Here is a 16,803-nt window from a genome sequence, read left to right as displayed (position 1 = left end):
GTGATTTTCTAACTGTTCAAACTGCTTTCTGTCTTTCACTAGGCTTGATCAAACAAAGGTGGAGATACATGACATAATAAAGAATGAAGGGTTTTTGTTGTTTACCATTTCACACTCATTCCTTCAATAGCTACATTCCCAGTGTATGGTTTCCAAGGTTTCACATGAGATTATCTGTACTAGAAGGTAATTATTAAAAAGGAAAACTCTCTGAGATTCGAGACATCTATGTCATGCTGCTATTGCTCAAAATCTCTACGCTTACCCTATGAGCATTTCAGAATGTAATTATTTTTCCATTAAAATGTGGCACAGAACCACTCAGAAAAGATGAAAGCATTTTCTCCCTCAAAGTTTTAAATAAGAAGTGTGAACCTTATCTTAATGCAGTATCCTAATACCCTTATGTTTGAAACTGAGTATTTCCTTTGACATTTCAGTTTTTTAGATATTTTATCCTTAGCTTCAGTAAAAAATTATTATCACACTTGTTCATATATTTCATTCTTTATTCAATTGTATATTCCCTTCCCTCACTGAGAAGAAAATCACAAAAAATAATTCTTCTGGAGTTCTAAAGAATGTGAGTTCATACTGCAGGAGTAAAATGTGCATCACATGAGAGCAGCCATTGCTGGCTTGCTCTGATGGAGTAAGTCTTGCAGACCAGTGAGCATCATTCAGAATCACTCTGAATCTCACTATATATTTGGCTGCATCCTGCGTTCCCTATTCCTTTCTTTCTCATTATTTCAGTCTTCTTCCCTTCTTATATTGCAATTACTGATCTTGAAGCAACAACAAAAGGCCATGTTTAAACTTATAATCTCTGTTGCTAGATCTAAAATTAGGAACCCATTCATTTGTTAGGACTGAAGTAGGTGCCCCTTTCCATGGTACATAAGCTTCAAACCTAAAACATGAAAGAAGAGAAAATCCTCTGTAGATAGTTCTTTGCTTTCTTCTTTTTGAGTAGTCTTCTCTTCTATGGCATTTTCCTTCACATCCACTTACATCGTATTAAACCAAACATGATTTCCACATTTGCTTTTCTTCACAGAACTTCTTCATTTTAGCTGCAAATCACCCATTTAAGAATAGCAGTTCTACAGTATTGAGCATGATTTCTTTTAGCATCTCTCTTTTCTTTTGAAAAATTTTTCAATAGAGTTCACACCATGACTTACCTAACCCCTTCAAAGCCAAATTGTAAAATGGTGTTTTTTTCCCACAATCAAAGCATAAAATCCCATAGAGGAAATTAATGAACATTATTAATGGGGGATTTAACTAAGTTTTTTAAAAATGAAAGAGGGAAAATAATACAATGTAACTCTTCCACATGAATTCAAGTAGCTCACTATTTTGGCATCTCCCAATGTTAAAACACAACTCAGTTTCTCAGAACCAAGTACAGAGGCTGCCAATTCTTTTCTGCTCTGAGCCAAACTCAACAGGACACTCGCACTCACTCCAGCATTCCTTGGCAAATAAACTGCCCATTGTCTCTTTCAATTTCCTAGTGCACAATGCCCTGTGCAGATGGGCACTCAGTAACTGTTACCAACTGGCTGCTGAGTTTTGATGCTTTGAAGGGAATACGATAATAAATAAACCTTAAGGAAATCATTTAAAAGTCTCCTTGGTTAACATGTTAGAAATTAAATTTTTTAGGACAGATATGGACAGCATTCAATTGAACTGTATCTGTGCTTAAAAACAGTCGCTGCTATATAGTAGTTATTTAAAAATTTTTGGTTGAATGCCACATAGAAGCTCCTATAATTACAGTTGGTAAAGGATTGTTAAAATGACTAAAAGGAGTCAATAAAGAAAAGAGGCTACATGCTAAACAGATATCTACTGCATGTTCACTGATTAAAAAGCACTGTGCTGGATTCTGCTTCCAGCCTGGATGCTATAATGAAGACTGAATTTAATTTCCTATCAAAAGTAGTTAAAAAACTAGACAAATATTAGAAATAATATTTTCAGCATTCAACAAAAGGCAATGAAGACCTGTGAAACCTGAAAAAGGGAAAGCAAATGAGGTGAGCTCTACAAGGAGCCCTACACTTTCTTAGAAGATATTTCCCAGCTATGGGTCTCTGGAGAAGGAAACTACACTGAGTCTAGCAACTTCTTGAGTTGAGAACATGAAGACCAGAGTTTGGAGAGGACAAAGTAGGTGGAAGATGTGGGACTGAGTTCTGAAAAGGCAAATAATTAGAATCACAGAGAAATGTAGGGGACAGAAAACTTTGAAAAATAACAATAGAAAATTTTTCAAATTTCATGAAAATAATAGATCCATATATCCAAGAATTTTAATGAAATGACACACACATATGCCCTCCAAGAAAAATTAAGGTACACTGTAAACAAATTGCTTAAAATCAACAAAACAGTAAAATCTTGTAGCATAATGTATTACACATTATGTATGAACACTGAAGAGAATAAAGGATGTTTTGCCTGCACTAAGAAGGATGTTTTAACTTTTTATTTATATATAAATGTCATTTGCATGTGAGATATCCAAATTTCCTTTTATGTTTGGGAAGCTGTGACAGACAGAACACAAATTCTAATGTAGGTACCAAAATTGGTAGGATTTTGTCACAGTTTGAGTAGCTTCTGAAAACAAGATTTTAAAGGAGAATCCAGGAGCAAAATCAAAATCCAAAACCTTACGAATAAAGCAAGGAAGAGCTGCCCTGAATTAGGCAAAATTGAGAGGTTAATACGAGGTGAAGCGAAACGGGAAGGGCAGTGTCAGCACTGATGTTCACAAGAAAGAACTCCTCTTTGGTGGCAGAATCTGAGACATCTCCAGAAGTCGAAGTTGTGACGATACACTGGGAAGAGACAGCGTCGGGTCCGGATGGGGTCCTGTGAGCTGAAGGAGAGAATTCCTTACCTAGTCAATGGTATTTTTGTAGGCTGTTCTAAGATGAGTCATCATTCCACATTTTCAAACCTCAGATTCTAAAAGATTCTTGCTTCCATTCTTGTTTCATTATTTGACCTTTTTCTGTTTATAAAAATCCTTCTAATTAGCCAGTCTGATTGCAACTTCTCCTCTAATCTGTCCTCAACAGAACTACCAAATAAACCTTCTTTAAGTGTTTTTCATCAGGACCGGCACTGTGCCATAGCAGGTAAGGCTGCTGCCTGCAGAACCAGCATCCCATATGGGTGCTTGTTCAAGTCCCAGCTGCTCTACATTCCATCCAGCTCTCTGCCAAGGCCTGGGAAAGCAGTGGAAGATGGCCCAAGTCCTTGGGCCCCTGCACCTGCATGGGAGACCTGGAAGAAGCTCCTGGCTCCTGACTTTGGATCAGCTCAGCTCCAGCTGTTGCCTCCATTTGGGGAGTGAACCAGCAGATGGAATACCTTCTCTCTCTCTCTCTCTGCCTATCTGTATCTCTGACTTTCAAGTAAATAAATAAATTCTTACAAAAATGGTTCTTCCCCTAAGAACAACTATAAAATTCAAAATCTTATTTACATGGTTCAATAGATAGGTTTCAATAGCATTGTACAATGTTCTAATAAGTTCTTTTATATTACCCCTTAATTCTCTTTCAGATACTGAGTTTCTTGAAGGTTGGGCCCTATAATTAATCTGTATTCTACAGTTTCAAATGCCTTGGATAGTTTTAAGTCATAAAAGGTCAACAAATAATTGTTGATTGATTGATATATCAAGCCCAAAATTCAAATAAACAGGCTAAGGTAAATATAAAGGAGGTGTCTTTAAAATTAGTGGAAATGCATATTATGAAAAAAAGTATGTATTTCAAAATTTTTCCACCAGAATAAACTCACATTAGCTTTTTATGATACATCTATAAAAGATTTGATTTGAGGCATTAAAAATAAGATAGGAATTTGAAAGGAGCCCCTATTATAACAACATGAGTTCTGCTAAAACTGAAGCAAGAACAGTCATAAAATTTATGGTAAAGCTTGTGTAGAAGAATAGGAAATAACTGATATTTTACACATAGTTTATAGGACAATGTCCCAAAGAAATCAGCAGTTTACAAATAGATGACTCCTACAGAAAGGTTGAGATGATATTGAAGCAACAATATAGTCTATACATTTTTAAGGAAAAAAAAAAGTTAATCCTGATGATTTTCAGTAGAACCAATGGCCAACAATGCAGACACTCAACTGATTCAGCTTACACAATTATGCCTGAAAAATTAAAGTGGAGAGAACTTTCTGCTTGATGAATACTGAACTTTTGTGTCCAGATCAGCTACAGACAGGAGCAAAATTTTCATTGGAAATTTTATAAATAAGTAGGATCATGATCCTGAGGCATTTCTTAGAATTAAAACAGGAGATGAAAGGTGGCTTTACCAGTACATTTCTGAAAACCAAACACAACAAAAGCAGTGGTTAACAACAGGTGGAAGTGGTCCAGTCAAAGTGAAGGTGGACTACTCAACAGCAAAGATCCCGGCAACAGCTTAGACATTTATTTTGCTTGATGACTTTCTGGAAAGCCTAAGAATCATAACATCTGATTATGAGGTGACTTCAAAAAGATTTTAATGAATATGATATGAAATAGAAAGTATAAATTTTATTTCTCACATAAGCTCCATCAAATTCAAGACACTTTTGGAAGTGATGATATCAGCCATTTAAGCTGATCCCTGAAGAACTGAGTGAGTCTCAGGAATTTAACCATGTAGAGCTGTCTTACTACATTATGAACTGAAGAACAATAAATTCCCTTAAAAGACATTTTAACATTCGTGGAAAAAAGAAGTCAAAAGAAGCCAAATCAGGGATGTAAGGTGGATGCCTAATGACTTCTTGTCAAAACTATTACTAACTTCTCTGGTTTGATGAGAGGAGTTAGTAGGAGCATTGTCATAGCAGAGAAGGACTCCCTGGTAAACATTTCCTGAGTGTTTACTGCCAAAACTTTGTCTAGCTTTCTTGAAACAATCTCCTGTATGACTGTTTTGCACCTAGATATCCAAACTTGCAGTGAGTTGGAAATCAGACTCTGAAACTGGATTCTTTAGATTATAAACATGAATGTGTGCTGCTGATGCTAAACTAAGTTTCCACATTCTTTTGTCAGTAGATGAGGGAACCAAACAGCAAAACAACATGATGAAACCTGATGAATAGTGAACTCACGTTGACCTAGAGAACAATTCTTATGCTGCCACTTAAGAGACAAATGTTCATGGTCAGGTTACTTCACTAGTAGGGTTGGATTTTGGGAGGCTGAGTGAGAATTTTTCATTTGTTCTCTGAGTATAAAAGAAGGCACTAAGATGTTACTCATCTTTAAAATCGTATTTATTTCCTAAACCTTTTTTTTTTTATTTTTTGACAGGCAGAGTGGACAGTGAGAGAGAGAGACAGAGAGAAAGGTCTTCCTTTGCCGTTGGTTCACCCTCCAATGGCCGCCACGGCTGGCGCGCTGCGGCAGGCGCACCGTGCTGATCTGATGGCAGGAGCCAGGTACTTCTCCTGGTCTCCCATGGGGTGCAGGGCCCAAGCACTTGGGCCATCCTCCACTGCACTCCCTGGCCACAGCAGAGAGCTGACCTGGAAGAGGGGCAACCGGGACAGAATTCGGCGCCCCGACCGGGTCTAGAACCCGGTGTGCCGGCGCCACAAGGCAGAGGATTAGCCTATTGAGCCAAAGCGCCGGCCTCCTCAACCTTTTCAAAATCATTCTTTAGGCAACTTCTCTGATTTATTCATAATAATTTAAGATCATGGAAATTAAACAATGTGCACAACTTCAGAAAATCCACTAGAAACTGATGTCATGAAATACTACCTTGTTATTATAGCCTAATCTTTGGCTTATGTATCCACACGTAATGCTTTTTTGGAAGCAGCTGCAATAATTCCATTCAGTCTATATCCAGTGATATGAGTCTGATGTCAAAGTTATGAAAACTTATACATAATTTTGTGCCTTTCATACTTAGTAGATGACAAAAAAACATATCTTTGGTTTTTCCCACAATTATCATGATGGAATTAAAGCATGGATAAAAGGTATCAAAGACATGATATGGTTTATATTGTAGAAAAAGCTGCAGAATGTACAGTGTCTCATGTAGGATAGTATAGTATTGCAGTCATACATCATAAAATTAGATCTAAGCTTCTGAAATACAAAGAAAGCAAAAGTACTATAAAGGCCACTGGCCAGATCCATTTGGACTGACTTTCTTTCAAACTATTTTAGAAATAGGTAATTTACATAAGTCTCACTAAATCTAATTAAAATCAATGAGATTGCTACTTTCTATTCTTTTAAGGGGGTTTTTGTTAATGGAGCAATTGGGAAGTGAGAAGACTATTGTCTTTAGCATTGGCGCAAGATATTAGAGCGGATATTGCACATTTGGATCACGAACCATCAGATACAGATTCTGTAAAGTTATGGCATATTATAAGACTAATTAATTCATTTGTTAATACATTTTAAGAGAAGTTCTGATAATCTACATGCATTGATTCATAACATGAATATTATCAATGAAAGAACTGTTGCTTAAGTAGTATAGATTAGAAGAATTGTTATATATCAAAAAGAAAAAGAAAAGGAAAAGAAATAACAATGATTCCATTTTGTGCAGCCAGACTAATTTACTTATCATAAGAACATATAGAAAACAAAGCAAGGTTTTGAGTGAACTTATTAAATCCTTTTATTAAGAACCTGAATGTGACCACATAATATTAGTTAGGGTCACACTTGGGTTGAATCTAAATGGATTCTTGGACAATTTTCTCCCTTCTTTGGAGATTTCTTGAGTGCATAGTTCGCCTGAATTAATTTTATGAGGCATAAATTTTACGGGGAATGAAAAAAAAAAGACTTTTTTCCAGTGTTCAGAGAATAGCAGAGACTCCAGGCCAAAACCTCCCGAGAGCCAATTATTGGCTTCCAGAGTTAAACGGTTTGTGTAAAACATTTTCATCAAAGAACATAAATGTAGCAGTTGAAGGTGACCATTTTCTTTCATTACTGTCCACATTCAGTACCTTGCCTGACCCAGTCTCCATGGTGAAGTCTGTGCTGTAATACATGGCAACATCTGTGACATCCAAGAGCAGTTCTGCCCAGTTAATAGTCATGGTGGCTTCTTCATCTTCACACGCACTAGCAGGACGCTCAAACAGGGAAATTGAGGCTGCTGTGAACACAATGGCTTGAACCTTGGGAGTCATTGAAAGAAAAACAACATGGGCAGGGCAATTGTTAAAGAAGTTCTGTTTCTTAAGAAGGAATCAATATTGAATTAAGAGTTTCTTTAATATTTTTAAAGGATACAGGCAGTTTTGTATTAAAAGATGAACAACTAAGGGACTGGTAAGGCAATTATGAAGGTGAGCTTATTACTTGCTGTTAAGATTCACTTATCATTAAGATCAGTAAGAATGAAAAGCTTCCACAATTATGAAAAGAAATTATTCAACTGAGGTTACCGCAGAGGTCTCAGACATCTTCTAGTATCATCCTGTAAGTAATAATTTTTCACAGGGCAGGTGGGATGTGATAGGAAAATAGAAATTACTGTATCCAATGTCCAGGTCCTAATGCTGCCCTCACTAACGCATCTATCTTTGTATGACATGATACAGGAAATTTGAGTGCTCCCTATGAGCCTGGTACTAAGAAATTGAAAACTTTATGAATGGGAACCAAAACAATTCATCTGAAAGATTTATGACAGAAATTTTGACATTTAATATTAAATAAAATCAATATTGAGATCTAGTGGTTAAACATCTTATGGTGAAAAGTTAGTAAGATTTACTAATTGAGGAGAATTATACTATATGTACACAAACCAAAAACAAAAGTATCACACACAATAAAGATTTTAGTGTATAAGCAAGATGAGGAATATAACATAATCCATCTCTTCCCTTCCAACATATGTGACCTTATAATCCATAATGGAGTTCAATTAGGAGGACACACACATTGCATTCTATTATAAGCTCCATATTGATAATTTAAATCTATAGTCTTCAATATTACAAGTTGTTCACTTACCATTCCAGTTATATCCCCAAAAGAAAGAATGGATTCATTGGCATCTAGAGGATCATACCAATAATGCAGGTAAATTGGTGCTCCTTTCAGGCCTTGGAGTTTGTATTGACAAGAAAATTCTTCTTTGGACAGCAGATCATAGAAACAAATCTCTTTACTTGTGAAAGCCACTGCTATCTAAGGAAGCAGGGAGAAATCCAAAAGCATTGCTGGTGAGTTTAATGAAATCAGTATGCAAAGCAGACATACAGCTCTAACTGCCAAGTCAGACATTGTTCCCTGAGGGTATGTCCCACTATTCCAGAACTACAGAAAGATGGCACAAATCTACTTTATTCTGACTTTGGACTCTAGCCAAGGAGAAATCTTTCCCATTAAAAGCATTTGAGCATCTTTTCTGCCCTGGCCTCCACTTTACACACCCATCAACACAATCCATCTGCGACAGACTAGATGATTAATCACAAGAAAGACAGAAACAGAGCACAGGTCCTACCAGAAACTGTACAACTCACGTTCCACAAAGCAAACAGGGCTTTCACAAAATCAATTGATAAAAAAACTTCCAAGTAGAATTATTTTAAGTCAGATAAAATCCTAAGGGTTATATAAAAAGGTCAATGACTTAACAACTGAAAAACCAAACAGTAGAAACTATTCCCGTAAAAGCCCACTTAGTGGATTTACTAAACAAAGATTTTTAAGTTGGCTACTACAAATATTTTGAAAGAGCTAATGTGTGAAAATGAATTTTTTGTAAGAAGATAATTTCACTAAGAATGTAAAAATCATTGAAATAAAGAACGATTCTTGGGGCTGGACTGTGGTGTAGTGAGTAAAGCCACCGCCTGCAAAGCCAGCATCCCATATGGGCACCGATTTGAGCCCTGGCTGCTTCACTTCTGGTCCAGCTCTCTGCTATGCCCTGGGAAAGCAGCAGAAGATAGCACAAGTCCTTGGGCCCCTGCACCCCCGTTGAGACCCAGAAGAAGCTCCCGGCTCCTGGCTTCAGAATGGCACAGCTCCAGCCATTGTGGCCAATTGGGGAGTTAACTATCAGTTGGAAGACCTCTCTCTCTCTCTCTCTCTCTGTGCCTCTCCTTCTCTCTCTGTAATTTTGTCTTTCAAATAAATATCTTTATAAGAAAAAAAAAATTCTCGCAAATACGCCTATGATGCAAAATGCTTAAGCTAATTAAATTTAATATGATTACTGGCAAGGCAGGATTTACACCTGCCATTGTCTTCCAAAAGAAACCCAAAATACATGCAGCAAGAACAGAAAGATATGAGGAGAGAAATAGACATTTCAACAATAACTGCTGAAATTTCAGTACTGTACTTTCAATAATGGATGGAACTACCGGACTGAAGACCAACAAGAAAAGCACTGCCCAAAGTGAAAATTATAGTTGTAAAAATAGCAATATCTGGGCTGCTGCTGTGGCATGGCAGATAAAGCTGTGCCTGCTGTGCCATCATCCCATGTGGGCAATGGTTCAAGTCCTGGCTGCTTCACTTCCAATCCGGTTCCCTACTAATGTGCCTGGGAAAGCAGTAAAAGATGGCCCATGTGCTTGGGCTCCTGCAACTATGTGAGAGATCTGGATAGGGCCCCTGGCTCCTGGCTTCGACTTGGCCCAGCCCTGGCTGTTGTGGCCATCTGGAGAGTGAGCCAACAGATGGAAGATCTTTTTTTTCTCTCTTTCTCCCTCTCTCTCTCTCTCTAACTCTGACTGCCAAATACATAAGTAAATCTTTTTAAAAATAAAAAAAAAACAATATTTTAAAAATCTCGAATTACTAACCTAAATTTTCATTTTAAGAAATTGGTAAAACAAGAGCAAGCTAAGCTCAAAGCAAACAGAAGGAAGGAAATTATTAAAACTAATCCATAAATAAAACAGAGAATAGGAAAGCAATAGAGAAAAATCAATAAAACCAAACTTTGTTCTTTGAAAAGAGATAAAATTAACATACTTTCAACAGGGCTAGCCAAGACAAAGAAAAGCAAAGATGTAAAATATTAAAATCTGAAATGAAAGTGCAGACAGTACTGTCAACCTTACAGAAATAAAACTGAAATGTGGGATAATACTATGAACAATTACATACCAACAAATTAGATAGCCTTATGAACAGGGGAAATTGCAAGAAACACAAAAATTACCTAAGCTAACTCAAAAAGATTTCGAAAATCTCAGCAGACCTAAAAAAATGTATTAGCAAAAAAATTCCTCACAAAGAAAATTGGGCCTAGGTGACTTTACTGAAAAATTCTACCAAACATTTTAAGAATTAATACCATTCCTTCTCAGACTCTTCCAAAAAGTTTAAGTGGAGGAAGCATTTCCAAATCAGCTTATCAGGCCAATGTTACTCTAATACTGAAATCAAATGAAGATAACACATGAAAAGAAAGCTACAGACCAATATCCTTTATGAATATAGATAAAAAATACTCAAAAATATAGCAGAGAAGGCCGGCGCCGCGGCTCACTAGGCTAATCCTCCACCTTGCGGTGCCGGCACACCGGGTTCTAGTCCCGGTCGGGGCGCCGGATTCTGTCCCGGTTGCCCCTCTTCCAGGCCAGCTCTCTGCTGTGGCCAGGGAGTGCAGTGGAGGATGGCCCAAGTGCTTGGGCCCTCCACCCCATGGGAGACCAGGAGAAGCACCTGGCTCCCGGCTTCGGATCAGCGCAGTGCGCCGGCCGCAGCGGCCATTGGAGGGTGAACCAACGGCAAAAGGAAGACCTTTCTCTCTGTCTCTCTCTCTCACTGTCCACTCTGCCTGTCCCCAAAAAAAAAAAAAAATATATATATATATATAGCAGAGAGAATACAGAGATATACAACCAAGATTACACAGCATAACCAAGCAATATTTATCCCGAAATGCAAGATAATTTCTATGTATTAAAAAATCAAAGTAATATTCCAGTGAAAAAGAATAAAGAATAAAAACAGTATGGTCAATTCAACAGATGCAAAGAAGAAGCATTTGACAAAACCCAACACATTTTCATGATAGAAACACTCAACACATCAGGACCAGAAGGGAACTTCTTCAACCTGATAACCAGCAGGTATCAGCAAGCATGTAACACCAAATATCCTAGAGCTGATGTCATATATAGGCATGAAATTTGAACACATTACCCCTAAGTTCAGGAGCAACATGAGAATTCTCACTCTCTTCGTTTCTATTCAATGTGGAACTGGTGTTTCTATGTAGATATATTAGGTAAGAAAAAGGAATAAACTCATCCAGATTATATACACTATCTCTGTTCATCACTGGCATGAACTTATTTACAAAAAAACCTAAAAAATTCACAAAAACATAAAAACTTAATAAACAAATTTCACGAGGATGCATAATATATGACTTTTTTAAAAATCTGTTGCATATTTTTATAATAAAAAATCTGAAAATTAAATAATAATAAAAAATTAAATAATAATAAAAGAATAAAAACACAGTAGATAGTGGAATGTTATAGTTTTAAAGTATCCAGTATTTATATATTTTTTCTTATTTTGAATATATATATATTCTTATATATATACATATATCAAACACTCTCAAAACAAGAAGTGTGTATATATATATATATATATCCAGGATATATATATATATATATATCAAACACTCTCAAAACAAGAAGAAAACAAACCCAATAATTTTTTTAAAGATTTGAACAGACACTTCATCAAAGAAGATATCCAGGTAACAAATCAGCATGGGAAAATGTTCAACATTATTAGCCATTAAGGAAATATGAATTAAAACCACAATAAGGTACTTTTTAAATGGTTAAATTAAGAGAAAAAATAATTGACCACACTAAGTACTGATGAGGATGCGCCATATCCACATGATGAAATGCTACACAGCAATAAAAACTGATGCACTCAGCAACTTGAATAAATTTCAAAATCATTAATCTAAGAACCCAGACCAAAAAAAAAAAGTGTACAATCTGATAGCAATTACATAAAACTCTAGAAAATGCACACTAATATATACTGACAAGCAGCGGAACAGTAATTGCTCAACAGGAGGAATGAGAGTGAGGGAGGGAGCTCCAGAGGCTGCAAGAAAATTTTTGAGGATGATGAATACATTCATTATCTACATTTCACTGTTGATTTTGCTCAGGTACATACACGTATTAAAATCATTAACTTGGGACATTTTAATGTGCTCATTGTATTTTGTGCAATTATACCTCTTTAAAGCTATTTTTAAAAGAAAAAAACAGCAACATTCTTTAAGAGTTGGGTACATATAAAGCAAAGGCTAAAATTTAGTTATCAGTCTCATGAAAAGAAACAGTGCACCACAACATCATATGATAATAATAGAATGCTGTGTACAAATATAAAAATGCACACCCTGGACTGGAACTGTTTTTCCTATGCAAGTTAAGCACTAAGCATTAACACCAGATCCTTAGCAAGAAGGAACTGGATACATCAGCAGCAGCCACTATGCAGGCAGCAGAGGCCAAAGCACAGGTTCAGATTTCAAATCTGGACAACACATTATATCCCGTGAGACTGGGGCAAATTATACAACTTCCCTTGGCTCAGACTCACATTCTTAGAGTGGGAAAAATGGTCAATTTGAGCAGATTACTAGAACAGGGTGTATCACAAAGGAAGCTGGTGATGATGATGATGATTCTTTGTGATTCCAGGCAGTATAGCATACTATTTCCACAAAAAACAACCTGCCACTTTGCAGAAATGACTGATTCAGCAATGCATAGGAAATATACAAGATAATTCTGGATCTTTTTGTCATACTTAGGCACTTTCCAAGACTACTAGGGTTTCAAAAAGACTCAGAAGCTGATCTTAGTTCCTACTGTCTGAAGATGGTACGATTTGGTAACATGCGATAATAATTCAGTGGATTGAAACAAATCACATTTTTCTGCAACCGGTGAGTTTTCTTTTCTATTGATAATAATGATAGTACTCATTGTTTATTGTTGGAGAACATTAGAAAACCAACTCCTCATTTTTTGAAAACTGGTAAATGAAGATTAAGAATTAAATGTTTATCTTGCTTTTGTTGAATAATTGTCTCCTTGTGATAACTAATTAATGGGGAAAATTTCTTTTTATAGATATGGAAGAAGAAGGATGAAATTAGCTTATACAGGAAGAAGAAGTGATGAAATTAGAATATCATAATCTGGTACCCCCTAATAAGTGGATGGATCAAGGAATAATCTGCAAGAACTGCTAATATCCCAAGATGACAAAGAACCAGGCATTTTGTACCTCCTGAGTGAAAAACACCTACTGGAAACCCAACGAACAGGCAGACATGTCAAACAACCCCCCTGTAGACACAAAGCACAATATCTAGACTTTGGGAAACTCCCAAGAATAAGCACACAGTTTCTTTTTTAAAAAAAATCAACAGTAATAACCAAAGACTGCAAGACAAAAAGAAGACATGAAGGAAAACATTTAGGTGAAAACAAACATGTCAGCAATTCACAATACCGTACTTGGAGCTTATTCAGATGTATATTCTAACAAATTATTAAAAATTATAAGACAATAAGGGATATGTACATGACAAGATATTTGATGATATTAGGAATTATTGATATTAACTGAGGATAGTATAATTGACTTATGCTAAAAAGGTCATCCTTTAGAAATATTTACATATGAACTGATTTTATGTTTTAGATCTTAACAATGCATGAGGAGTTAAATGAAACAATAAAGACTGTGAATTGAAAATGGATAATGGCAGAAAATGGAGAAGGGCAGATAATGGAGGACAGATATCAGGTTCCTAGTACTATTCTCTGCTTCTATGTGTGTCTGAAATTTTCATAGTAAAAATTTTGGTTTGATATAAAATATTCAGAATATGGATTATTTAAACTGCAATCTGACTTCAAAAAGTATCTTCCTTACAGTGTGTTATCTTGCTTCTAGTTTTATGAAAATATTTGACTGAATGAACAGACTTTCGGAACTCTGAAACTGAATAGTACACTGGACAAAATCAGAGGAGCAGCTCCCTTTCATTTTGTTGAGCTCTGCCAAACACTCTAACCCTCTCAGCTCTGAGTATAGATCCATGATCCTGCTGTAAACTCTAGAGGAGCAAAGGTCTTATCAGCTAACAGTGCACATGGCCACATTTGGGAGAGAGTCAAGAATCTTAGTCATCATCAGTGCTGTCATTTAAGGTACCCAAGAGAAGAGCTGGGGAAATGAGTAGCTCACTTGGGTCTACTTATTTTCTCTCTAGGTCAAAGGAAAGTCACCAAAAGAGTAATGCAGTTCTCTGTTGCTGCTAGTGTTATATTTGATATTGATCAGGAGCCCTGTCTCATTATTTTCCCACTTTTACAGGCAGTTAGTTTATTAATGAAGACTTTATACCTTGTTCACATTTTCCAGAGAAACCAGGCTTGTAACCCACAGATGTTTGAGTTTGGTGGCATCTGAAGTGATGGGAAATATTTCTTGAAGCTTCAAATTCTCACCCCAAATTCCAATTAAACCTTCTTTGCTGATTGTCAGATAACGACTTGAACTTTTCAAGAAAATCACATTTTGAATGGTATCCTTATGTTTTACTGGGAGGAATTCCAGGTCCTTCCACTGGGGAACCACTGTTGCCTTTGTCCGTTCATCTTTCTCATAAAGTGATAACAGCACAAATGTAGTCAGCTTGTCCCAGTTAATGAAACCATCCTGGGCCACATCCACTCTGTCAAAGAGCTCTTCAAATTCTTCCTGTGAGCCCCAACCAATAACCTCCATCATCCTTTGGGTAAACTCCTCTCTGGACATGCAAATGTTTCCTCCTGGCTCTGGGAACTAAAAATAGGAGAAGAAAATAAGACAACAGTGAGAGCATCAGAGGCACAGGAGGATTGGTGAGCCCCCCAGGGAGGAGTTAACCAACAATTCTTCCAAGAGGCAAAGAAACATGTCTTCTTCTTTCATAACAGTTAAGCTAAGTGAATTTGGGATGGAAAGCCAGTAATTGACAGGGCTAGAAGCTGATGTCTCTCATCACACACATATTTTCTTTTTTTTTTTTTTTTTTTTTGACAGGCAGAGTGGACAGTGAGAGAGAGAGACAGAGAGAAAGGTCTTCCTTTGCCGTTGGTTCACCCTCCAATGGCCGCCGCGGCCAGCGCGCTGCGGCCGGCGCACCGCGCTGATCCGGTGGCAGGAGCCAGGAGCCAGGTGCTTTTCCTGGTCTCCCATGGGGTGCAGGGCCCAAGCACTTGGGCCATCCTCCACTGCACTCCCTGGCCACAGCAGAGAGCTGGCCTGGAAGAGGGGCAACCAGGACAGAATCCGGCGCCCCGACCGGGACTAGAACCCGGTGTGTCGGTGCCGCTAGGCGGAGGATTAGCCTAGTGAGCCGCGGCGCCGGCCACATCTTTAAAATGGAAGACAGAAGCAAGACTGAGAAGATGTGAGGACAGAAACAATGGTTGGAGTGATGTGTGGCTGTGAGCCTAGGGATACAGGTTGCCTCTGCAAACTGAACAAGACTAGCAAAGATGTCTTCCCTAAATGTGATGGAATGAGAAGGCCATGCCAAGATGGCCACTGGCAACAGAGTCTGCCTGGCAACAGGCTGTGATTGGATGGCTTCAGAAACTGCCTGGCAACAGGGTGTGATTAGTTAGGACATAGACCACCCCTTGACCAGATTGGCTGCCTTGGCTATATAAGCTGCAGTAGCAACTGAAATAAACGAGTCTGCAGGCTGCTTGCCTCCGGCCTGCTTTCACCTGACTCCTGGAGTCTGTGTGGTGACTCCGTGCCTCTTGCCCCCACCAGGCTCCTCCTCCCAGAAACGAATCCACAGCAACCAGACTCGAGAAAGAAGGCAATCCTGACAACACCTTAATTTTAGCCAAGTGAGATCCATTTTGGACTTCTGATCTCCAGAACTGTACCTTAATAAATGTATGTATTTTAAGATACTAAATTTGTGATAATTTGTTACAGTGACCATAGAAAACTACTAGAAGAGTCTATAGAAAACAGATGTAACCCAGAAGAGAGTTTAATTTAGACCATATAATTACACGATTGTAAACATCAACCCAGGGGCAAGAAGTCCTCTTCTCTAAATACACAATTATAAAGAATAAAGGAACCACATGTAATTGATTCATGCTTTCAAGGATAGTTGTGTTATATAAACTCCCTGCAAACATTAAGTTAGCAAATACAAAACCACTGCTCCTGGGGGAAACACAGGGTTAATTTCTACAAATCTTTGATCATAACAATTTTATTAACTGCTCAATACAAATTTTGGTTTATGTGTGTTTCTGTTGAAAGACATTTTATTTAAAATATGTTGGTTATTCATCACAATTGGATTCAAGGCCAACAGCATTCTAACGCAAGCCTGAGTGAAGCTGACACACATTTTCTCTGGAAGGAACATCACAGCTTTCTTGTGCTCAGGAACACCAGATAGCTCTTCAGTTCTACACTTGGTGGGGAGGGGATGTGTTCAACAGTGAACTCACCACTAAAAGGCACAAAAAATGTGAAAAACGTGGCACAAAATAAATGACAAAAAGGACACTTATTCATAGCATTAGAGCTGGAATAAGAAGGTATGCTGTTGCCTCATTTGAACTCAGTCTGGAAGGCACACATCCAGTACTCTGCACATGTCTGTTAAGGACCATGAAAGTGCTATGGGTGTTGGTTTTGTG

General features: G+C 37.5%; 1 protein-coding gene across 1 annotated transcript in view; it reads right to left on the bottom strand.

Annotated features, from left to right (window-relative positions):
* Window positions 1-16,803, bottom strand: part of WDR49 (WD repeat domain 49) — a 151,968-nt gene that overhangs the window by 115,220 nt on the left and 19,945 nt on the right. Inside the window, 4 exon segments of the mRNA XM_051818753.2 lie at window positions 7,045-7,110; window positions 7,113-7,218; window positions 8,063-8,239; window positions 14,486-14,926. Coding sequence (XP_051674713.2) covers window positions 7,045-7,110; window positions 7,113-7,218; window positions 8,063-8,239; window positions 14,486-14,926 — 790 coding nt within the window.

The sequence above is a fragment of the Oryctolagus cuniculus genome, chromosome 4 (genome assembly GCF_964237555.1).
Source record: "Oryctolagus cuniculus chromosome 4, mOryCun1.1, whole genome shotgun sequence".
In the NCBI taxonomy this organism is placed as follows: Eukaryota; Metazoa; Chordata; class Mammalia; order Lagomorpha; family Leporidae; genus Oryctolagus; species Oryctolagus cuniculus.
Note: the sequence above shows the minus strand (reverse complement) of the source record. Positions and strands in the feature narration are given on the sequence as shown.